This window comes from Trachemys scripta, chromosome 23 (assembly GCF_013100865.1).
Source record: "Trachemys scripta elegans isolate TJP31775 chromosome 23, CAS_Tse_1.0, whole genome shotgun sequence".
Lineage (NCBI taxonomy): Eukaryota > Metazoa > Chordata > Testudines > Emydidae > Trachemys > Trachemys scripta.
In genome coordinates this window covers 13,783,777-13,807,613 of record NC_048320.1, presented here as the reverse complement: position 1 = coordinate 13,807,613, position 23,837 = coordinate 13,783,777, and the positions used below count along the sequence as shown (strand labels likewise).

At 45.8% G+C, this 23,837-nt stretch overlaps 1 protein-coding gene across 2 annotated transcripts; it reads left to right on the top strand.

Annotated features, from left to right (window-relative positions):
• Positions 1 to 1,628: 1,628 nt before the first annotated feature.
• Positions 1,629 to 22,837, top strand: CCR7 (C-C motif chemokine receptor 7). Of its 2 annotated transcripts, none has more exons than XM_034756222.1 (3): positions 1,629 to 2,919; positions 14,363 to 14,412; positions 17,938 to 22,837. In XM_034756222.1, the coding sequence occupies exon 3, from the start codon at positions 17,998 to 18,000 to the stop codon at positions 19,003 to 19,005; it is 1,008 nt and encodes a 335-aa protein (XP_034612113.1). In that variant the 5' UTR covers positions 1,629 to 2,919; positions 14,363 to 14,412; positions 17,938 to 17,997; the 3' UTR covers positions 19,006 to 22,837. The 2 variants fall into 2 exon arrangements, with proteins under 2 accessions (XP_034612113.1, XP_034612112.1); XM_034756221.1 differs by lacking the exon at positions 1,629 to 2,919 and adding an exon at positions 5,060 to 5,156.
• Positions 22,838 to 23,837: the final 1,000 nt, after the last annotated feature.

Genomic DNA, 23,837 nt, shown 5'->3' with positions numbered 1-23,837 from the left:
GTGTGGATGGCTGAGACTGTAACAGCCACATCAGCAGAGAATATTCTCATGATCTTTCAGGATATCCCCTAAAAACACAAAATTACCCCCTGGCTGGTGTATGCCAGCTCACCCTGGCTTTTAATGTCAAGAATTCCCTCGAGATTTCACTTCTGCTATTTGGTTTGTTAGAAGGGCACACTGACTTCAGTGAAACTGAACTTTTCCAGGGTGGTTTTCTCCTCCCCCTCCCCGAAACTCTGTATTACCAGCTTGAGAACTGGCAGGGACATTTAGAAAGTTAGAAGCAAAACTTCTAGTGAGATAATCCAGAGATGTGACACTCTGGCTCTCCTGTGTATCTTATTTTGCATAGAGAATTTTTCTGTGCTTCTCCGGCACAGAAAGCGTAACTGCGCACATTGTGGAGACAACTCTGCCATCTTCTCCCTAAGTTTCGGGTGCTTCACTGCGCTTTCATTTAGGGGGCAGATGACAAAGGCAGTTAGATACCCAACTCTTATTGAAAATCAGTGAGAGTTGGGCACTTAAGTGGTTTTGGAAATTCTCCCCCTTAGTGACCTACTGATTTCCCAGCCTAGATGAATCTGGGCTTCCTTCAGTGATTAGGGGAGAAACTTCCAAGCTGGGTCAGAGGGCCCAGAAGGGTGGATAGTAGTCTGGGCTCCCATATATCAAGAGGCATTTCTCCACAGTACCTTAATGTGTGGCAATACAGAAAGGGCTTGGAGGTAGGGCAGGGACCAGTATGTCTGAGATTTGAATTTGTCCTTCAGCGTTTTACTTGGCAATATGAAACCCTTTTTCTGATACTTAGCCGTACTCTATGCTGGGATGATTTCAATCCCGTAGTTGGAAAGGATTTGTTAATGCTGCTAGTTCAGTGCATTTTATGAGATGATCCATGAAATGCAATTTGGCTAATTCTTTGCACTTCAGTACATGGAAATAGGTGGCAGTGAGCAAAAATTGGAATTTCCAGCTGATGGGAAATTCTGATATTTCAACATCGGTTTGGGACAAAAAAAATCAAAATAATAAAAAATTTTGTGGAGTGAAAAATTCAGAAAAATGTTGATTTGGAAATCTTGAATCATTTCCTTTTGAGTCAGATATGCAGATACAGTTTAATATCTGTGGTGGCACAGAGCCTCTTGAGTGGTGTAGTTCAGGTGCCTTCTGCCATCATTACTCTCTGTGGGCCAGGCTACCTGGCCAGATTACATCTCCCATGATGCACTGCAGGTATTTGATTCCCGTGATGCATCACATGGTTCAGTGCATCATGGGGATATAGTCCAGCCAAGAAATACAGTTCATAGAAGAGAATGGGGACATGAAGTATCTGAACTACAATTCCCCTAAAGAACTACACCATCCTAGGCAGATTCAATTTAATGTTAAACTGATTCAAAACAAAATGTTTCGGTTCATTGCAGCAAATTTAAAATGTTTCTGGTCAGGTTGAACCAAATTTTGTTTAGATTTATTTTTAATTTCCTGTAGAAAATTCTAATTTTGTGGAAAGTGTATGTGTGTGTGTGTGGGGGGGGGTTCCTACCACAATATCATTTTAATGGAAAATCCCAACCAGATTTAGAATTGGGTTTTCATGCAATGAACTGTAATGCTGATTTCTTCTTCTTTTCTTGCAGTCTTGATTGGCAGTAGTAAAAGATGGTTCTAGCATAATGATATCTGTCAATTCCTGAATCCTCTCTCTCCTATGATTTGTTTGAAAAAAATGTTAATTTGGATTTTAATGTAGTACATTCTCTCCTCTCCTAAAGGGCCAGTTGGCAGTGACTTCACTGGGTCAGGCCCAACATGAAAAGTTTCTTAAAACTTTACGTAATCTGAATGTCAAGTGTCAGCTTAGCCCCTGTAATAGGTAATCATCAACACTTTGAATTGCACCCAGAACTGGATGGGAAGTGTAGGTGTTATATGATCCTCCACTCACAAGCAGAAGCTTCCAAGTAGCCTCCAGCCTGGAGATAAGAAAAGCATGGGTCGCTGTGCATTGGAGCACATCAGGGAGGAAGGGCCTGATCCCCTGTCCTGACCCCGCTACCTAAAAAATGGTAAGAAGCATTTTGAGCTAGTGCTGTCATATGATAACCAAGGAGCAGCAAGAAACCATACCACTGAGCACAGAAGCAGACACATCTCCTCAGTAAAGGGAGCACTCCTAGTCTATGCTTTCCTCCTTCTGACTCCCCTCGATCCAAGTTAGTAGCATCAAGGACAACAGAGGAATAGTGGGGGTACCAGATTGCCATACTTTTCTTTATCAGTTTTCCCTACAGAACATCCATCTCCATACACCTGACTACTGAAATCAGTCATCTGCCATTGGGACGTTAACCTCTTCCGTGCTGTTTTTGTCTGTAAAGTATGGTAACCTGGACAGGACAATCATGGAGGAGGGGCACCGAGGGACCAGTGTACCCGTGCTTGCAGATAAGACCGTAATAACAGTCTGCTAGGATTCTGAGCTCATGGTCACCAACACAATCTCCTTTTTGGAAAAATACATGAACGTGGCTGCTAAGCAACGGGGGTGATGATATTTCACATTGAAAACACATTGTGCATTGTTATTTTTAACATTTCTAGCCGCACCTTGCAGAAAGTTATTTACATAGATTCACTCGTCTCTGACAACCTATCATTTAACCTGGAGCAGCAGCGACAGCTTTGAAGATAACCCATGTGAAAAACATACAGGAAGCTGCAGAAGACACTGCAACATCTGCTTGGCTGCCCCACTCTCATTGTCTCTGACCGCAGCCAGAATTACTCATTATTGATACTGCATTAGGCTCAGGTTGGCTCCTATATATTTGGTAACTGCTGGCCAAGAGAGGGTTCAGAAGAATGTGACCATCCTACCAATTCAACTCACTTCTATATACAGTAAGTCAACTATGTATGTCAAAACCTTTCCACCTACCATTTCTAAATATTTACTTGCCCTAAAATGTGGTTTTCCTCTTCAGCCCTCATTCCAGGAAGAGGTATTAAAAAAAAAAAAAGGGGGGAGGGATGAATCTCTAAGGTAGCACATCTGCTTCTGCAAGTTGTGTAGTCAAAGTAAAAAGTGTCAGAGATTCAGTTGTTAAATGGACCTACATATACCTAGAGAAATAGGGAGAGAGAAAGAGCTAGTGTGACTTGCATCATGGTGGTATGTGCTTAGGAAGCCACAAGTGAATTTTTGTAGATCGTCCCAAGTGAAGACTGATTAAAACTTCAGGGCCGTGCCACGTGCAGTATCTGATTAAAAAAAGCAATTTTACAAAGTTGGCACAGAAATTATTGGGAATATTTTTTTCTTCTCCCTCCCTTATCCATCAGCATAATGCTTGCAGGATAACAACTTTTGGATTTGCTAGTGTAATGGTACTAGTTATTGGGCTAAATTCATCTTAGGTGTAAATGCATTGAAGTCACTGGGGTTGCAACATGGATTTATTTGGTCCGTTGTGTGAGAGAGACAACTAGGATTACACAAAGCGCAATTAGGGGAGAGCAGCACGGGACTGACAACCCTTAAGAACAAAGTCCCTCCAAAGAGCAGGTGATACAGTCCAGCACGGGCAACCGCAGTGCAAAGTTCCCACTCTCTCCACCTTTGCAGTGTGCCTCGTTGTTAACCTGGAGGAACCATCTCCTCATGCTCGCTCACAGGCCCCAGGAGTTCTGCAGAGGCAGTATGCTCGGGAAGCTCCTGGTGTCCATCCTGTGTACTGAGGGGCCTTGGAGGGAGCGGCCAGGAAGGAAGGATCAGGCCAAAGGAGGGATACAATATCCTTCTGTAGGGGAAAGGGTGCGGAAGATTGGTGAGGAGCTAAGTGACGGACCGAGTATGTGACTGAATGTGAGCGGAAGATGCAGGCTGTGCAGTTGAAGGCCATGCAATGAACCTTGTGCGGCAGATCCTGCCAAAATGTAGTTTGGTATAGTTCAGCATGTTTTTGTCTGTAAACAGGTCAGCTTATATAATATGTATGATTTATGAATGCAATGAATGTAGCCAGCTGTTGACCCCATGTGACCTTGAGATAAGCGCAGGGGGATATAGCATTGCAGCGGACTCCCTTCAGTGGAGTCCTACCTGGCCAGCTGTCCCGGACGGTCAGAGTTCCCTGCAGCCCTTCTGCGCGCCCTGGGACTCCCCTCGCAGCTTGGAGTGTAAGTTCTTCCTTCAGTAAAGCCTTACTTTTTTACTCTCAGGCCTGAGTGTCATTCTTTCGCCGGTATCATGGCCCCCCTTGCAGGCACACCTTCAGAGTCCAAAGCTCCTGCAGTGACACCGTCCCACAAGGAGGGGAGGACACTGTTGCGGAAACTGGACCTTTAGTCAGGAACCTTTGATTTCTCTGAAATCCTGGAGTGATGATGTGGTGGGGAAGGAGCAGGGGAATCACATATCCACGGAGACTTTCGAGGCAGATAGTGTGTGATGAGATATTTAGCAGATGATAACGCAAACCACAGAGAAATAATAAGAGGAGGAGGAAATTCGTTTGCTGGCTTGGAAGCTGTTGAGCATTTAGAGACGGGGGAGATCAGCTTGGTGATGGGAGCCAATATAATAACCTAGATAGATTTACCTTGGCTTCCTCGCTGTAAACAAACCACTGGAGAAAACTTGTTCCCTTCCCACGTAGCTGTTGAGTGCTTTCCCCAGGAAAAGACGGTAGGGGCGGAGGCGTGGTTTTTTTTCTGTTTCTCATCAGTACTAGGGTTCTGGTAGATGTGCTAAATGTACTGCAGTCTATTCTCACCTCAGTGTGGATGAATTACAGGGAAGCGAAATAACAAAGGAATAACAAACCCTCTCCTCTTGGATACAGCCACTATCTTCTTGTGCCAGATTCTGCTGTTACCGAACTCTGTTTGGGGAGAGCTCCACTCGGCAATATAGCGGTGCAAAAGAAGCACTCTGTGCTGTAGGATGGCTTAGTGGGGTAGTAGGAGGAGCATGATCAAAATCTCAGCAGCCTCCAAGCATGTCGTGTATAAAAGCCAGAGTTCCCCAAAAGGGGCTCTTCACAAGAAATGCTGCACTCTGACACCACACTGGAGTATATGGTGCTTTCACCCACCCTGAGATTGTAACGCCAACAGAAGGCAGACCATGGACAGTGGTGAGTGCATCTTCCCCATCCTTTGGATATACCCATACGCTCTTGTTCTCATCTGCGCTACTAGGGATGCTCCCCTGGTCATTGCAAATGACGCTGAGAGGAAAGGAGCAGCCATGCATTACAATGAAATATTTTTTTAAAATTTCTATTTAAAATATCCTTTTTAAATTGTTTTAATTTTCCTTGATTTTCACATCTTAAAACAAACGGGGGAAACCATCTCGCTAACCAGATTTTTAAAACTACTTAATTTTCCTGTTTTTAAATGACAAAGAGGACCCTTTCTCCCGGGTGTCGTTGACACACTGTAGTGATTTGAGTAGGAGCGAGGACGTTTGGATTCTGTTCCTGGCTCTGCCACAGACGCCCTGTGCAGTCTTGAGTGAGTCACTTCCTCTCTCTCTGCCTTGATTTCCCTATGTGTGAAATGGGGATAATTTTACAATGCGTCTCTCTCTCAAAGGGGCCTCATCATGCTCCATGGAGGAAGGTCTGCAAAGCATTTTTAGGTCCCTGGATCCATGCAGAGTTGTTTTGGATTCACTCAGTGGGGGACTGAATCTAGTTGGAGTTGTATTTCCATGGATTATTTCATTGTGAAGCATCAAAGTGAGCCGCAGCAGGCACTGGCGCTGTCTGCTGTCGGGAATACAGCATCCGCGTTGTTCCTGGAGAGAGAGAACTTGCAGCTTGTTACTGTCAACCTTTAGGACTCTCCTTGAGTGCTTGATTATAGCTCAGGTCTGCTTCGCAAGAACCTATTTCAGATTTGCCTTCAGTGGTTTTGTTGCAGCCACAGGGTTAATCAGAGGAAACTAGAGTAGGGGGTCAGAGATGTGGCTGAACAGCTAGAGTGCAGATATTTTTATCCTTCAGACTCCAGGCTGTACTCCAGTAATTTCCTTCCTCCTGATGTTTGCTTTTAAACATACTTCTTTTCACTTTCTTTAGTGCTCAAAACACTTGCAAAACATCATTCCAGGATGAATGAAGGCGGCAAAGAGAGGTGGGGGTGGGGGAGAGAACATAACAGAGAACGCAGAATGGTAACAGTTTTGCCATCAGAAGGTTGAACCACTTTGCAAATGACTTAAGCAAAGTGGGATTGAAAGACACCTGATAATGTTCTGGGAATGAATGGCTGGTCAGTGCTATAGGTAGGTGAGTGTGTGGTACAGATTCAGGGCAAGCTCTGTTCTGAGGTACTGGCTACAGAAACCACAGAGTACAGAACAGCGAAGCCTCATGGCATCAGTAGATGGTTGGGCTGTGCTCTGAGATGGAAGGCGGGTCCTGCTGCCCTATCTTCATGCCATATTTTCAAGTCAAAGTCTGGAATGAGTAGGGAGTTAAAAGGCTTCTCTGTGCATTTAGTCCTTTGCCAGCACAGCAGCCTAGGGGATGGTATTAGGACGTGCCTCACAGAAGCATCTAAATGCCCCAGTGTAATGATGCGGCTCTGGCGGGACCCAACTGAGAGTGCCAATTCAGGACCAATTGCTCAAACAGGGCAGTTACAGCCCAAGGCTGGGGTTTTTCCACCTCTAAGGCAAACCAAACCAGCCAGACTAAGAGGACTTTGGTCTCCCCCCCCTCCCCCCGGCTAACCACAAGTCACACAAGCAATTCCCTTAGAAACTTGTTTCCCAGTATCCCCACCAGTGCCACTCGTTATGGGGACAAATGGTTATGAAAACCAATACCCCAGTAAAAGAAAAAAGGTTCTCTCGATCCCAAAGAACCAAGCCCCAGACCCAGATCAATATACAAAATCAGATCTTACCCAAAAATCACAGTTGCCAATCCTTTAGAATCTAAAATCTAAAGGTTTATTCATAAAAGGAAAAAGATATGGATGAGTTAGAATTGGTTAAATGGAATCAATTACATACAGTAATGGCAAAGAGAGAATAAACTGCAGGTTCAAAATCAAGTCTCTGGAACATCCCCAGCTGGGATGGGTCATGCAGTCCTTTGTGTAGAGCTTCTGTTTGTAGCAAAGTTCCTCCAGAGGTAAGAAGCAGGATTGAAAACCAGATGGAGGAGAGGCATCAGCCTTTTATAGTCTTTTCCAGGTGTAAGAATACCTCTTTGTCCTTACTGTGGAAAATTACAGCAAAATGGAGTCTAGAGTCACATGGGCCAGTCCCTGCATACTTTTCTGAGTTACAAGGCGTATTTGCCTTCTCTCAATGGGTCAGTTGTATAGCTGATGGTCCTTAATGAGCCATCAAGCAGGCTAGGCAGAGCTAACACCAACTTCTCTGGGAAGTTTCCCAGAAGCATAGCATAAGTTTGAAATACAGACAATATAGAGCCAATATTCATAACTTCAACTACAAAATTGATACACACATCTAGACAGCATAATTATAACCAGCAAACCATAACCTTGTCTTAGACACCTCATTTGACCCCCTTTATACAAGATTTGGTGCCACTACAGGACTTGGTTGCAACCATGTTCTATATGGTCCCAGTTCAAATCAATAACGTGACACCCAGCTGAGATGAGTCCCATTGTGTAGGTGCTGTACATGCATATAGAGACAGTCCCTGCCCCTTAACTATTTCAATGGGATCTTTGAGTTACCTTATGCTCTTTGAAAATCCCACCCATAACAGGCAAGACAGAGAAAAGGTGGATACAAGAAAGTATGTTCCCCTTTTCAGAGATGGTGAAACTGAGATGCAGAAAAATTAAGTGACTTTCCCAAGGTCACACCGGGAGATGGTGGTGGAGCTGGGGAACAAACCCAGGTTTCCTAGATCTCAGTCCAGTCTTAATCACAAGACCATGCTTCCTCGCTAAGGAGTTTTTGAAACTCCAGTAGCACATGCCCACAGTGAACATAGATTGCGAATAATAAACGGGCAAGGTCTAGGGCAACTGTCACGGAACACGTGTGCTTCGAGTAGGGCCTGTGCCGTTCAGGGATAGAGGTTCCTGAGCCGTGGCAGGGAAAGGAGAGAGGTGCAGAATGCCATTCTGCTTAACTAAATATGGGGAGCCGACAGGGAGGTCACCTCATTGTCCATGCCCTGTGAAAGCCTACAAGACATTAGATTATGGATTAGAAACCCTAGACTGCGAAATGTACTCACATTTCAAATCCCTGCTCAGTTGTTTAAGGTAGCAAGCGCCGGCTCAAGGGACTTAGGACCTGATCTCGCAAGGCACTTCAGCACAGGCTTAACTTTACCACCAGCACAGTTGGAGCCACTGGGACTACTCCCAGTCTCTAAGGTGCCACAAGTACTCCTGTTCTTTTTGCGGATACAGACTAACACGGCTGCTACTCTGAAACCTGGGACGACTCCGATGCTCAAGTGCTTTTTCAGCCTGGGGCTTAGGGGTTATTACTGACACAGCGCTTATGGCAGAAAACACGAGTTACTCTTTTTTAGAATGAGTTTTCTGCTAATCTGTTTATCTCTGCAGCCCTCTCGTTCGGCTCACAATTTCCATGAGGGGGTGGGGAAAGAGAGTTTATTTCTTGCTGCTATCACGATGTGTTGCGAGTGCCTGAGATGAAAGGCCCAGTTTTGCCTGACTGGTCTTTTTCGCTACTGAAATGAGGGAGCTAGGCCGTGATGGCAAGAGCTGAGTGACAGAACGAGAGAGAGAGGGGAGCTGTGGGCACTAACACCTCCACGAGAGAGACTAAATATGCTAATAAGTGATGATGAACCATTCTTTCTCAGAAACTGGTTGTTTCCATGAAGGTCACAGAGTTTGAAGAGAGTGAGGGGGGCGTCAGAAGCAGCTTGTGCCTTAGCAGGCACCCTATCTGAAACCCAGGCCAGGTCTACACTAGACTTACATCGGTATAACTGTGTGGCTCAAGGGTGTGAAAAATCCACACCCCTGAACGACATGGTTATACCAACCTGGCGGCCTAGGGCTGCCAATTTTGATTGGACATATTCCTGGAAGTTTCATCACATGACATAATCTTTAATGAAAGATTCATCTTTAATGCCTGGAGACTCCAGGACAACCCTGGAGGGTTGGCAATCCTAACCTGGCCCCTGGTGTAGACAGTGCTGTGTTGACAGAAGCGCTCCCGTTGGTGTAATCGTGTCTTCACTAAAGCACTACAGCAGCACTGCACATGAAGATAAGCCCACAAACACACATTGCATTAGCCCGTAGATATGTCTACACCGCACACGAAGGTACGATTGGTCACACAGTTATGCCTACCCGTGCCAGTTTTAATCTAGCTAATGAGGACAATAGTAGTGCAGATGTGGCGGCATGGATTTCAGCTCATGACAGTTCCTGGGTATGTACCCAGGGTCCCCAACAGGCTTGTATTGGGGTGGTTAGCCCACACTGAATCCTGTACGGCTCCATCTTCACTCGTCTTGTTACCCGCACTAGCTAGATTAAATCTACCATGCGTCTGCCTAACCGCACTGCATGAACTTGCCGTGTAAATGTGCCCTTAGTCTAAATGTGGGTTTAGGTCCCTGACTTTGAAACTCAGGTTCTGTATTTCTGGCTAGTGCGAGAGGATCATTCGCCTGTGGCCATAGCCCCAGAGTAGACTCTCTATAAGAGCCAGGCAGGTTTTCTGCTGAGTTTATTGGGTCTGTTGCTGCTACTGTTCAAAGTCTTCTCCAGCCATCTTCTGAAAATCCAGTGGCATCGCCAACTCCCTGTTACCCTGCACCTGGTGCAGTGCAAAATGGGTGTAAAACGACCATCTCTGGATGAGAGTTTAGCCCACCCCAATCTATGAGTCCTAGATTCATAGCAGCTGAGGATGGAGCCGACCTGTTAGGTCACTTGTGGTTCATTGTGCAAGAGTCCGTGTAGGATGGTTTTCTGGTCCATTCTGCAGGGCTGCATCCGGTCTAGGTTTAAATGCCCCAGTTGATGGGGTTTCTGCTACTTCGCTTGGGAGGCTGTTCCATAGCCAAATACATCCCATGGTCTGGAAGCGTTTTCTTTGATGCTCAGCCTGAAGTTTCCTGTTCCTAATTCCATCTCTTTACTTCTGCATAGGTTGTACAGCTGAACACAAATGCCTCTTCTTTCCTCCTGCTGCAGAATCTTCCCTGATCTGGTTTGAGATCTGTCCCCTGGTGCAATGAGACGATGAATGAATACGTGCGGGGGGAAATAGCCTAAAGCACTCATGCCTACCTCCATGCCCCCTGAAATTAATGGGCATTTTGCCAGTGACTTAATGGGAGCAGAGAGGGGCCAATGCTAAGCATTTTTTAACATCCTACCTTGTCTCCAGAAGGAGTGAGGAGCTCTCAGCTGGGACCCACCTCCCCACTGCTAGGCTGGTAGGGACCATGATGAGATGGTCTCAGCTGGGCATCGCTGCTCCCATGTTAATCTAGGAGAGGAACCAGGCTGAGCTGGAAGTCTCTCTGTGCAGGTCTTCTGGTGCGTTTGAAAAACAGAGTGGTTGAAGAGCATGTACAGAAAACAGCCAAAGGACCTGGAGGGGGGCACTGGACCCCATGTCTGAACTAGTTCCCTGCCCTGGATATTTTTTTATTTATTTAGCATGGTTGTGAGTTTTGCTGTTACGGGGACTTCCAAGGGGGGATTTGCTATTAGTATTTTGAGAGATGAAACTTTAGGAAAATACCCAGAACCAAGAACAGCCACAAGACTCTTTTTGCGTGAACATGCCCATGAAACTCCAGAGTTCAAGGGGCAGTTTGGCTTATTTCCACTCCGCTCCTGCCAGCCACTTCATCTCTCCCCAATGCTTTGGAAAGCTTGGCTCCCAGCAGTGGTGTTAGCGAGATAGGGCGATGGGCTCTCGTGCCCACTACACTTAGAATGGAACTCACTCAACAAGCCGGTGAGGGAAAGCCAGGTAGGAAGAAGTTGTCTCCTTAGTCAGTCCTTTCTGGCTTGTCAGCTGCCCTGGGGGGGGGGGGGGGTTAAGCAGTTTTTCTTGGGACTGGAAATCAAGTAACACTGAAAACTCCTAAAACTCCTAAAACGGGCTCTTTAAAGGAAAGTTATGTAGATGAGCTATCCAAAAACGGTTAGTTGAGTCACTTTTGTTTTCAGTTCCGTATCACTCTCCAAAGCGAAAACCAGACCACTGTGGGGTTGTGATGTTGTCACTCAGAGGTTAAGTGTGGGCAGATCTGGTCAGCGGTTGGATGAGAGATGCAGTACCCTTTAAATTACTGAACTCCTGCCTTAACCTGGTGCTAGGAGGCTGCAGGAGGTGTGGTCTTGGAGGAGATTAAAAAAAGACAAAGGCCTCACTAATCACTAAAGATCCCACTGGGCTTCTGGGAAGAGTTAGGGTGTTTGCCTCCGTGTCCCCTCCAAAGCCAGGTAACTGGATTCTGCCTCACTAAATTCCACCAGCTGTTTCAACTGATGGTGGGCACCCTCCAGGTTTCCTGCCCCATATGCGGTGGTGTAGCTCTCAGTGAGGGGTAGCAGCTCTCAGTGGTGAGCGAAGTCGTTCCTGCTGCCAGTTTTGAGGTGGGAGGAGGTGTTACACTTCATCCTTGGAAACATCTGGTCCTGGCCACCGTCAGGGATAGGATACCGGACTGAATGGGCTACTGGTCTAATCCATTCTGGCAGCTTTCCCTGATACCCCATGTAGTTTGGTCAAAGAAACAGATGGAGACCAAAGTGTCTGTGCTTCTGTATTATGTCTAGGACCCCCCAGACGGGGATTGTCCTGGATCCTGTGGGAGGGAAGGGTGTGTGCACAACACACAGTTATATCAGACGTTTGATGACAGAAGCTGGCAAGTGACCCACAGCTACATGCTGCAGAGGAAGGGGAAAAACTCCCAAGGTCACTGCCCATCTGACCTGGGGGGAAATTCCTTCCCAACCCCACATATGGCGACCTGCTAGACCCTGAGCATGGGAGCACCAACCAGCCAGCCAGCCAAGCCCCTGAGAGAGAGGGAGAGAGCTCTGTGCCACCTCGGAGCCCTGGCCCTCCCTGCCAATGTCCCTTCTCCAGCCAAGGCCTAGACTTTTGAGAAACTTTGTGGTAAGCTCACAGAAGGCTCTGGGAGGAAGAGAACCATGACTTTCTCATCGCTCTATAGGAAGACTAGGCCTCCTTTGGTCTCACATCAGCATGAAACAATCTACAACATCTTTGCTGATTGTCACCCAATACTGAGCTAACCATTGATCTGAATAAGGCCGTTCCCTGTACTACAGACCTAGGACTTACAGGTGGCAGTGTGGCAACGGACTCCTGAAATAATGGATCTCCATTCTCCCAGTGCATAGGAGCAATTGCACAAGAGCTTCCTAGAGCTAAGACGCGGCACAAACGGGCATTGCAAAGGCACTGCAGAGAAACAACAGCCAGCAATCCGAGAAAGAATAGAGCTGAACACAGGGGAGGGTGATAACAACAATGGGAGTGAATGAATAATTCAAACTCAGTAAAGAATGGGTTTAAAGTACAAAGGCAGCATAGCCTATGGAAGAAACAAAGGGCTGTGAACCAATGGGTCATCACTGGCTCTGCCAGTGACTTGCTAAGCGACCTTGGGCAAATCATTTGACTTTATTGTGTCTCAGTTTCCCCATTGGTAAGATGGGGTCTGTCTCTCAGGGTCATTACTTGGTTGATCCCTGTGTGAAGCAAGTGCTAAATATTACTAGGAGGTTGCAGATGTCCTAGCAAACAAACCCACCTGCTCCTAAGAGGATGCGGGAAGGGCCCAGTCATACTAAGGTACGTCTACACAGGATAGCTCAGTGGTTTGAGCATTGGCCTGCTAAACCCAGGGTTGTGAGTTCAATCCTTAAGAGGGCCACTTAGGGATCTGGGGCAAAATCAGTATTTGGTCCTGTTAGTGAAGGCAGGGGGCTGGACTTGATGATCTTTCGGGGTCCCTTCCAGCTCTATGAGATAGGTAGGTATATCTCTGAAGCCTAGGGAGGAAGTTGGGCTTCAGAGCCAGAGCTGCAACTCCACAGTAGAGTACTAGTAGGAGCCCCTGGGCAGGGGCTCTGTTGATGTGGGCTGGGAGGCTCGCTGCCATGGGCTGTGTAGATAAACCCCAAGAGGCCACGTATCTCCCAAGATGGGATGCATCTACAACTCCCCTCAGAGCCAGAGGGAACTGAGGACTTTCACGGCTTGCAGGATCAACTTCTAACCTAGGTAGCTGATGTCGAGGCTGAGGTAAGAAACCGGAGTCTGTTTTAAACAGCGGAAAGCAAAATGCTTTCACTGGCCTCTGCATCTTCGTTAACCACAGGAGGAAGAGCTGCTTGTCTGCGATTGCTCTAGCACATCACTCCTGGCTCTGAATTTACTCTTTCCTTCCCTGTCTTCAGCAGGCAGCATCTCTGAGTTCAAAGCATAAGTCAGCTCTGACACTTAGAAAAGTATAATAAATTTCAGCCCGCTTCAGTCAAATGGATCCTGTAGGTGAGCTCAGTTCTTTGCTCTGTAGCCTTCTGTCAGGGAACAGCTGGGCCAAATTTATCACAGACACAGCTGTACTTTTTTTAAATTCACATTAAGTAAGCTTTAGCCCACAATTAAGAGGCCTGTATGAGCTATGCATGGCTCGTTGCTGACTGTGTCCTCGTCCCCTGCAAGTGAGAGAGGCTATTTGTAAAGAAATAACTAAAAATAAACCAGACATTGTGATAAACCAAGCACAAGTTAACTGTCTTTAACTTCATTCACCTGGTTTCTATTTCTTGCTTTTATACTAACTTGCTATGTGACTCGGGGTTTGTCACGTAAGCCAAAAGGTCTTTAGGTGCCTCTCACTGATTTCAGGTATCAGAGGGGTAGCCATGTTAGTCTGAATCTGTAAAAAGCAACAGAGGGTCCTGTGGCACCTTTGAGACTAACAGAAGTATTGGGAGCATAAGCTTTCGTGGGTAAGAACCTCACTTCTTCAGATGCAAGGTCTTTTGCTTCTGTTTGCAACCTCTGTTGCTTTTCACTGATTTCAGTGGGAATTAGGGACATAAAGACCTTTGAGTATCAGGACCTTAACTTCTTTTTTATGCCTCAGTTTATCCATCTGTGCAAGGCTTAATAAGGTTTGTCAAATGCTTTGGGATTCATGGGTGAGAGAGGCTATAGCAGTGCAATGTATTATGTTAAAACTTGGAGACTATTTTCAAACTTTATTTCCAGGACAAATGTACATTACCTGGGAACCCCTCTTAATGGCAACCATTAATATTGTGCTTCCTCCTTCTCTAGGTAAACAGGTGAAAGTAGCAGCTGTTTTGAGTCTTCCCTTCATTTTCCAGGTAAGAAGTTAAAAACAAAAAAGGGACTTGGTTGAAATCTAGCTGTGTTCATGCACTGAATGTAGAGGTGACGGTCCGGATAACTTCGATAGATAAAGCAGCAGCAAAAGTGATTCTGATAGAAACTACTTTTCATCTTAGAATCCTAAAGGGTTGTCAGGTGGCCACCTAGAGCAAAGTGGGGAGAATTCACAGAACAACTATCTGAATTGTTATCCGTCCAGGGCCAGTGGGATCTATGGAAAGAAAGAAAGAACTAAAGATAATGAACGTAATGCAAAGTGACCATTAAGGCTGGGATGTCCAGAAGGGCTTCCATGCCGACAGCCTTGCTCCCATTTCAGCACCTAACAAATGGCCAGGTTTCCCACCTGTTGGGTGCTGAGCTCTTTGGAAAAATCTGGTCATAGTGACCTGATACTGCAGCCTTTGCTCATGTGAGAAAGGGCTGCAGGATTGGGGCCTGATCAGTGGCACATTGCAGGAGGAGGAAGAGTTCCTCATCTGCCATGAACGCCTCCTTCATTCTCTTCCTCCAGTTCAGAGTAAAACTAGAGCTGGAAAAGAGAAACGTAAAAGAATCTAGCATTACTGAACTGTCCATTCTGACCTGCTAGTGAACTCTGTGCCAGTACTCTAGGACTGCTGCATCTTTGGGAGCACGCCTCATCCGCCCCACAGTATCACTCTGCAAGGGGCTCTGTGAAACAAGGAAGGTTTTGCGGTGGGTTTCTTTCCCCTTTCGCTCCAGGTGGCAGGGCTTCAGATTATGTGCAGGATGTGGTGAAAGCCAAGCCTGGCGGCAACGAAGAATATGCTAAGATTCACGGCGATAAGACAGGCAGATGCCACCCCGAGGGGAAGCCTTTCATCTTTGCATACAGCAGAGAGGAAGGGAGGGTAATAGAGACTAATGGCACAGATTAAAGCACGGTGCAGCTATCACAAGCTCACGCTGTTCTTTAGGCTACTCTAGTCTGGCAAATTGAGAGAGAAGCAACAGAACTTGAGTTAAGCAGCAGGAGACTGAGTGAGAAAGTGTCTCTCATTTCCTGGCAGCTTCACTCACTGGATTTTGTCTGGGCTGTAGTGCCCCTCTCTTATTGTTTTATTACAGAAAGTCATTGAGGTGGGGAGCCCCAGTCATGTCATCCCCCAGGGGCCCTGTCCATAACCACACCAAAGTTCTTCAGTTCTGCTACGTCACAGGCTTACTCATAACAGGGAGAGCAAGGGTAGCAATAGTTTTATGCAAGTTCTCTGGCCTGTGTTACACAGGAGGTCTGATTAGAGGACAGTGCCCCCATCTAGCTTTGGGATCTAGGAGAGCCAGAAAGCATCTAAGGAGAGCTGGGCTTCCAATGCTGTCTCAGTGTTGGCTACTCTCACCGTTCTATCACGAAGCTCACGGCTCCGGCATCATGGAATTGTGTGAGCATTTCCACTTTCGTTTTTAAAAAGCCAATGTTTGTAATCCTTCTGGCTGGTGAGGAAAGCTTGAAAATGTGAGCCTTCAAGGCTCCAAAAACCAGAAATCAAATAAGAACCTTAATTCCTCCCCACCCCACCCCCCCAAATTGAAGCCAATCTCATGACTTTGGGGGGACCTGACTCAATTTTTGAACACTTGTGATTGGCAATGCCGCCATGTCTCCATTCCATATCATGAAGTGAGTGTGGTTCATTCAAATGTTGCTTTGTAATTCAATCGATGGGCATGCTGGCATTTCTACAATACACTCCATTTTAGTGAGATGACTAGAGGGCCATTGAAATTCGGTCCCAGCAGAGCGAGGAGTCTAGTAGTTCAAAGCGCACCTGCACACAGATTAAATTAAAAAAACACACCAACATTTTAATACACCATGGGCTGAAACTTTAAAAAAAATCTTCCAGGCAGCACCACTGAGTGCAGCACTTGAAACAAGAGCCTCTTTAAGGAAGGAGCTGCAGGCAGTGCCAGTCTGACCGTCTCACCTGAATATCTATAAGGAATCCATCTCCCTCTCCAGCATCCAGCTGCTTTCTTGGTCAAGGGAAGCTTTGGCCAGCTTGTCTGGACTAATGCCACTCCTCAGGTCTTTCTGCAAATTCACCTCATGCCAGCAGGTCTTCTGCTCAGGAGGGCAACATTCCCATTGGTGCAGAGGCCACACTGATATTAGCAACTGACTGCCTTCAAAGGATGTGGATGAACCCACACGTCTGCAACTGATTCAGGGCTCTCAGCCCTGGCACATGGGGCTGGAAGCCTCACAGGATCCGTTTCGCTCTTGCTTTCCCCCTTGCAGAGTTGCCTGTCGATGAAGTGTTACGCCAACCAAAGTTTGAACTGCTCAAATTAAGGTTCAGTTTTGTTTGGCCTTTAGGGACCTGTCAAGGTCAATTCTAATTTTATCCAAAAGTCTAGCCCTTGGGGGTGGTCTCTGAAGAACCTACAGGACACTTTGAGAACAGGGATGTTGATGTTTCCTGACTAGGCTCACTTGGGTCATTACATTCCATGTACAGCAGGGGTTCTCAAGCTAGGGGTGGGGACCCCTCAGGGGGTTGTGAGGTTATTACATGGGGGGTTGTGAGATGTCAGCCCCCCCCAGACCCCACTTTGCATCCAGCATTTATAATGGTGTTAACTATATTAAAAAATGTTTTTAATTGATAAGGGGGGTGTTGCACTCAGAAGCTTGCAATGTGAAAGGGGTCACCAGTCCAAAAGTTTGAGAATCACTGATTTACAGGGTCTATTGCATACATTTTCTACCCTGACGTGTTGCTGTGTGTTTCATGATACCGCTTCTGTTTCTCCCCTGAAGCATAGTGGCCTTTGAACCTTCTTTTGGAGATTCTTAGTGATGAAAATGCTAAACGAGAGTGATTTCTTGCTTTTCCTCCTGCAATCATTCTAGTTGAGTAGTTTCATCATTAAGAATCCCCCAAAAGTTCAAAAGCCACTATATAATTTTAATTGTATGTATTTATGGTTGTGCCTAGGGTCCCCATCCTGGATCATGGCCCCATGTATAAAAGCCAGCTATTATTAAATGACACCGCTCTGTCTGTTCCATGTCATTTGTTATTCCCAGCATTTATAGGCACTTCCCATTATCTTAAGGGAAGGGGTGTGGGTGAACATTCAAGGAGGAAAGGCAGAAAATTCTTTGTGACCAGAGCTAGTCAGGAAACATTTTTGTTCCAATAAGTATGAATTTTTTTTTTTTTTGAGGTTTCTGTTTTTTCTACAAAAACATGAAAAAATTTTAGTTAAACTCCAGCATTTCCTATAGAATTTCCATTTTTCATCCAAAAAAAAAAAAATGGACTGCAAAGCTCTGACCAGCTCTGGTCATGATGCTTGCCAGGGAAAGGCTTGGAAGTGATCTGGGATTTCTCTGCTTTTGGAGGGTTGGTGGTTTTACTCACTTTACATTCCCAGTTCAGGCCTGGCTCCTGTAATGAGTTATTTACCAGGGATCTGCCTCATTGCAGGGTAAGGCCTTGAGCGTGTTTGTTTCCTTCCCCTTCTAGTTGTGCACAGGCAACAATGTCACTGACTACTATGACTCCAACACCACTGTTGATTACAACATGTTTGAGACTCTCTGTGAGAAGGCTGAGGTCCGGAGCTTCCGCGCCGCATTCCTCCCAGCTATGTACTCACTCATCTGCTTCGTTGGGCTCCTGGGGAACGGCCTGGTGATGCTGACCTACGTCTACTTCAAGAGGCTCAAGACAATGACTGACATCTACCTGCTGAACCTGGCCTTAGCGGACATCCTCTTCCTGCTGACGCTCCCCTTCTGGGCCACGAGCGCAGCCAAGTACTGGCTTTTTGGGGAGTTTGCCTGCAAAGCCGTCTACTGCATCTGCAAGATGAGCTTCTTCAGCGGGATGCTGCTGCTCCTGGCCATCAGCATTGACAGGTACTTCTCCATTGTCCAGGCTGCCTCCGCCCACCGTCTCCGCTCCCGCATGATCTTCATCAGCAAGATCACGTGCTTCTCCATCTGGATCCTGGCCTTTGTCCTCTCCATCCCAGAACTGGTCCACAGTGGAGTGAACGCATCCGAGACCCCCCGCTGCTCCATCATCGCCACCACCGACTTGCACAAGTTCGACACTGGCATCAAAGTGTCCCAGATGGTCTTTGGCTTCCTAGTACCCCTGTTGGTCATGTCCTTCTGCTACTTTGTCATCGTCAAGACCTTGCTCCAGGCCCGTAACTTTGAGAAGAACAAGGCCATCAAGGTCATCATCGCTGTGGTGATAGTCTTCGTCGTCTTCCAGCTGCCTTACAATGGCGTCATGTTGGCCAAGACCATCTCCGCTTTCAACAATACTGACAGCCTGTGCGAGAAGAGTAAGCAGCTTGACGTGGCAGACGACGTGACCTACACTCTGGCCTGCTTCCGCTGCTGCCTCAACCCCTTCCTCTATGCCTTCATTGGCGTCAAGTTCCGCAACGACCTCTTCAAGCTTCTCAAGGAGCTGGGTTGCCTGAGCCAGGAGCGGCTCTGGCATCTGTCGAGCTGCAGGGAGAACAGGCGGTTCTCCTTTGCTATGGAGACCGAGACAACCACCACTTTCTCACCGTGAGGGGTGGGTTCTGTGCCTGCTTTGAATGGGCCAAGGCTGGGGTATTCCTGCATCTTGCAGCCATCTTGAATTACTGATTTGAGCAGGGCCAGCCTCACCTTGGCCAGAGAGCTGTATCAGTGCAGAACAAAACCTGTTAACTCCCCCACATTTCAGGAAAGGCAGGTAGGTATACAGTACTCCATGTGGGAGAGACTCAGCTAAGGTTACAACAAAGTACTAAACTGGGGAGCAATTAGACCTCATGTTAATTGTTCCATTTCCCGTCAATTCCCTTTGGGCATCATTCCTCATTGCTCCAATATAAAAACCTTTTTCTTATTGGTGTTACAGCTGAGCTCTCCGGAGCACCTCCTTGCTTTGAATGCTGCATTTAACAAGACTGCATTTTGCTCTTTCTTGCACACACAAACTTTGTAGCACTGATCCAGCTAGTAAGACAGAATGGGACCAAGCCGTGCCTCAAACTCCAAGCTCAGCACAATACAGCATTGACTTCTGATTCTTGATTAGGCTTCAGTTGCTTGAATGCTGGAATGAATCAGTAGCCCTAGCATGCAACTCCCAGTTCCCTCCTCTTCACTCCAAAAGTCAGATTTGCATAATTAACCCTAAAACTACAGATTTTTAAAATGAATAAGTTTGATAACAGTCACTGTTAATGCAAAATCTCGAAAGTTTGCTGGGGGAAACAATGGCTTTCAATTCACTTTGCTTGTGCTGAGATTTCGGGTTTTGCCTATAAAGTTCCATATGGTTTAGAGCAGGGGTTCTCAAACTGGGGAGTCAGGACCCCCAGGGGGTCGCAAGGTTATTACATTCGGGGTTGCGAGATGTCAGCCTTCACCCCAAACCCTGCTTTGCCTCCTGCATTTATAATGGTGTTAAATATATTTAAGTGTTTTTAACGTATAAGGGGAGTTGCACTCAGAGATTGCTGTGTGAAAGGGGTCACCAGTACAAAAGTCTGAGAACCCCTGTTTTAGGGCTTGTGCATCATTGGAGGCAGCCTCTTCACTATGGCAGAGAATTAAGCTAAACTTCACCAAGGCCACTTCAGGACTGAATGAGAGGGTTTGTCTACAAGGGGACACTCCAGATAAATAATCCAAATTAACTAACAGTGTGAATTTTAAAGTGGATTAGTTAAACCACATTAAATCCCTGTGTGGACACTTCAAAATTAAAGTGGCCTTAATTTGATTTAATTCATTAATGAAGTTGAACTAATGTGCTTTAAATTCACATCTTTAGTTCATTTGGATTTACTTTTCTGAGCGTCCCTGCGTAGACAAGCCCTCAGTGTTTGTAAACTACCAGTTGAGAACATCTGGAGCATTACTGCATGATCCTGAAAATGGCAAAGTACTCTGGCCCCAATCTAGCATGATACTTAAGCATGTATTTAATTTTAAGCACCCCGGCTAGTCCCCAGCGCCTGCCACCCCAGTGAAGTCAAATAGGATTACTCACATGCTTGACTTTAAGCACACGTGTAATAAGCATTTCGCTAGACTGGGCCAAAGCGTTTAGCAGGAATGAGCCCAGGGCCCCTATAGCTCTAGAATATATATTTCTCAGTGGAGGGCTCTGACCTGGAATTTGTTTCTGACCTTGGTTTGACAGCTCATGGACGCCAGTCTTTGGAGCCTGTCAAAGGCTGCTCAGGCTTTTCATGAGAGGGGAGGCAGGTTTTCCTCAAGGAGCAGCGTTTTTTGTTCTCACTTGCTGACCTCAGTTTAATAGAGGAACATGTAGATGTGAGTTCCCCACCCAAGCTCACTTGTCCCTCGGAGAAGCTGTAACAGGTGCCTTTTGAGAACGCAAGGGAAATTTAAAAAAAAATAAACCTCCATAAACTCCTGGAAGTGCCTCTTACGTTCAGACAGTCAGTGCTATTACCGGTGCTCCTCGGTACAGTTGGATTTAAAAGTGACAGCCAGCCATGCAACCGATTACGGTCACGTAAACTAAGACATGGAAAAGAAGCCCAGAGTGTAATGCCCATTGGTGCATTTAGTGGAAACCTGAGGGACTCAAACTTCTGGAGGAACATCCTGGGAATTGCTGTCATGGGATGGCTGAATGTCAGTTGAGTGGGCATCTCCGTAATTCAATCTGCCATTGCAGCTGTTCTGACTACAGAGCTGTAATCTCTAAAGCACACAGAGACAGGTTTCCCTTGAACCAGATACCAAGGGCAAAAGGTCCTGGCAGTACCCCAGCGTCTGTGGCAGGGGACATTTTACGACATCCAAGTGACATAGAAGGAAGCTCCTAACTCCCATCCTCTTGGCACACTAAACACAAATTCTGCTCTCCCTGCCACAAAGCCGTACGGCCTCTAACTGACCCTTCTTCACCTGCTACACAATAGTCCCCTATAAAAATAACCCTCTTGGAAGCTTTTGATCGGGGGCAAGAGAGTCCAGTAAAGGATGCACTGCCTTAAAGGAGAAAACATTCTGCTCTGCAAAGTTGATGTATTTAGGATTATACAATCCTAGCTGATTGTTTAGAGTGTTTCATGGTGCCCATGTCTCTTGTACGAGCGCTGCTTTCTTACAACCCCTAAGTAACGGGGGCTGTGAACTACCACACTGGAGATTTAGTTTTTTTGGTTTGATCCAGCACTCCTCATTCAGGAAAGCTACCAATCATCTCTCAAGGTGTTTGCCAGAGCAAGGAATTCATCTAATACAGGGTCTTATTTTGGTGCATCAATAGGATAGACTTGTACTGTATATTCAGATATATAAAGTTGCTATATGTAGAACAAGAGGTGAATTTGTACATGAATGTATTCTGTAAGGCTGTACTGCCCAGAAACAGGGTTTGTCTATACAAACAATTCATTTATGGGAACCTGGGGTGTGAATCTCCCCTGCACTAATCTGTTGTGGACTAATTTGTTCAAGTACACTCTGCTGATTTGCATTAACAGTTTGTTAATATGCTTTGATCTAATCCTCTTTGAAATGGGACTAGATCAAAGCACATTAACAAATGGTTAACATGCACTAGCAAGGCCTACGCCAACAGTCAGTCTGTGGCAGACAAGTGCCGGGTAGAGTCACGCTACAGTTTGCTGCAAACCATTTGTGGAGACAAACCCTAAGCTTTTTCTGGCTAAACATGTTCAAGCTAATTCATTTTTCATTTAAAAAAAAACCAACCAAACAAAAATTATTTCACCAAGAAAATGCAATTGTAATTTTATCAAGTCTTATAAGAACAACATATGAATGGCCATATGGGGTCAAACGAATGGTCCATCTAGCCCAGTGCCAGAGGGAGTGAACAGAACAGAGTGATCCATCCTCTGTCATCCAGTCCCAGCTTCTAGCAGTTGGAGATCTATGGAAACCCAGAGCATGGGGCTGCATCCCTGACCATCTTGGCTTATAGCCACTGATGGACCTATCCTCCATGAACTTATCTAATTCTTTTTTGAGCCCAGTTATATTTTGGCTGTCACAACATTCACTGAAATGAGTTCCACAGGTTGACTGTGCATTGTGTGAAGAAATACTTCCTCTTATTTGTTTGAAACTTACATCCTATTGTCATTGTGTTAAGTGAAGGGGTAAATAACACTTCCCTATTCACTTTCTCCACATCATGCATAATTTTATAGATCTCTATCATATCCCCTTTTAGTCATCTCTTTTCTATGCTGATTAGGCCCAGTCGTCTTAATCTCTCCTAAGCTGAAAGCCATTCCATACCCATACTCATTTTGTTGCCCTTCTCTGTACATTTTCCAGTTCTAATATATGTTTTTTGAGATAGGGCAATCAGAACTGCACGTAGTATTCAAGTTGTGGGCAAACGAGGGTTATATAGTGGCATTATGATATTTTCTGTCTTATCTATCCTTTTCCTAATGGTTCCAAACATTGTTCCATTTTTTGACTGCCACTGCATGTTGAGTATCAGAGGGGTAGCCATGTTAGTCTGGATCTGTAAAAAGCAACAGAGTCTCATGTGGCACCTTTAAGACTAAAACAGATGTATTGGAGCATAAACTTTCATGGGTGAATGTCATATGCATCCGACGAAGTGGGCATTCACCCATGAAAGGTTATGCTCCAATACATCTGTTTAGTCTTAAAGGCACCACAGGACTCTCTGTTGCTTATTGCATGTTGAGTACATGTTTTCAGAGAACTTTCGGTGATGACGCCAAGATCTCGCTCTTGAATGGTAACAGCTAGTTTAGACCCCATTATTTTGTATCTATGCTTAGGATTATGTTTTCCAATGTTCATTACCTTTCATTTATCAACACTGAATTTCCATCTGCCATTTTCCTGCCCAGTTGTCCAGTTTTGTGAGATCCCTTTGTAGCTCTTCACATCAGCTTTAGACTTAACTCTCTTGATTAATTTTGTATCACCTGCAAACTTTGCCATCTCGCTGTTTACTCCTTGAATGTACGTTGAACAGCACTGGTCCCAGTACAGATCCTTGGGGGACCCCACTATCTACCTCTTCCCATTGTGAAAACGGACCATGTATTCCTACTGTTTGCTTCCTTACTTTGCTTAAGAGCCTTTATTGAGGGACCTTGTCAAAGGCTTTCTGAAAGTCCAACTACCCTGTATCCACTCGATTGCCCTTGTCCGCATGTTTGTGAACACCCTCAAAGAATTCTAGTGGATTTGTAAAGGAAAATCCTGCCTCACCAAAGCCATGTTGATTCTCAATCCTCATTCCATCCTCTGAAATAAGGACACACTTCAAGCCTTTATGGCATCAGTGCCTACATTAGACAGATTATTAAAGGAATATTAACAGAATGCTGGGTAAAGTTACACACAAGTTATATA

Coding starts and splice junctions, on each gene's coding strand:
- CCR7 (XM_034756221.1), top strand. Junction 14,413..17,937: donor GTCTTCCCTTCATTTTCCAG/GTAAGAAGTTAA, acceptor TTCCCCTTCTAG/TTGTGCACAGGCAACAATGT.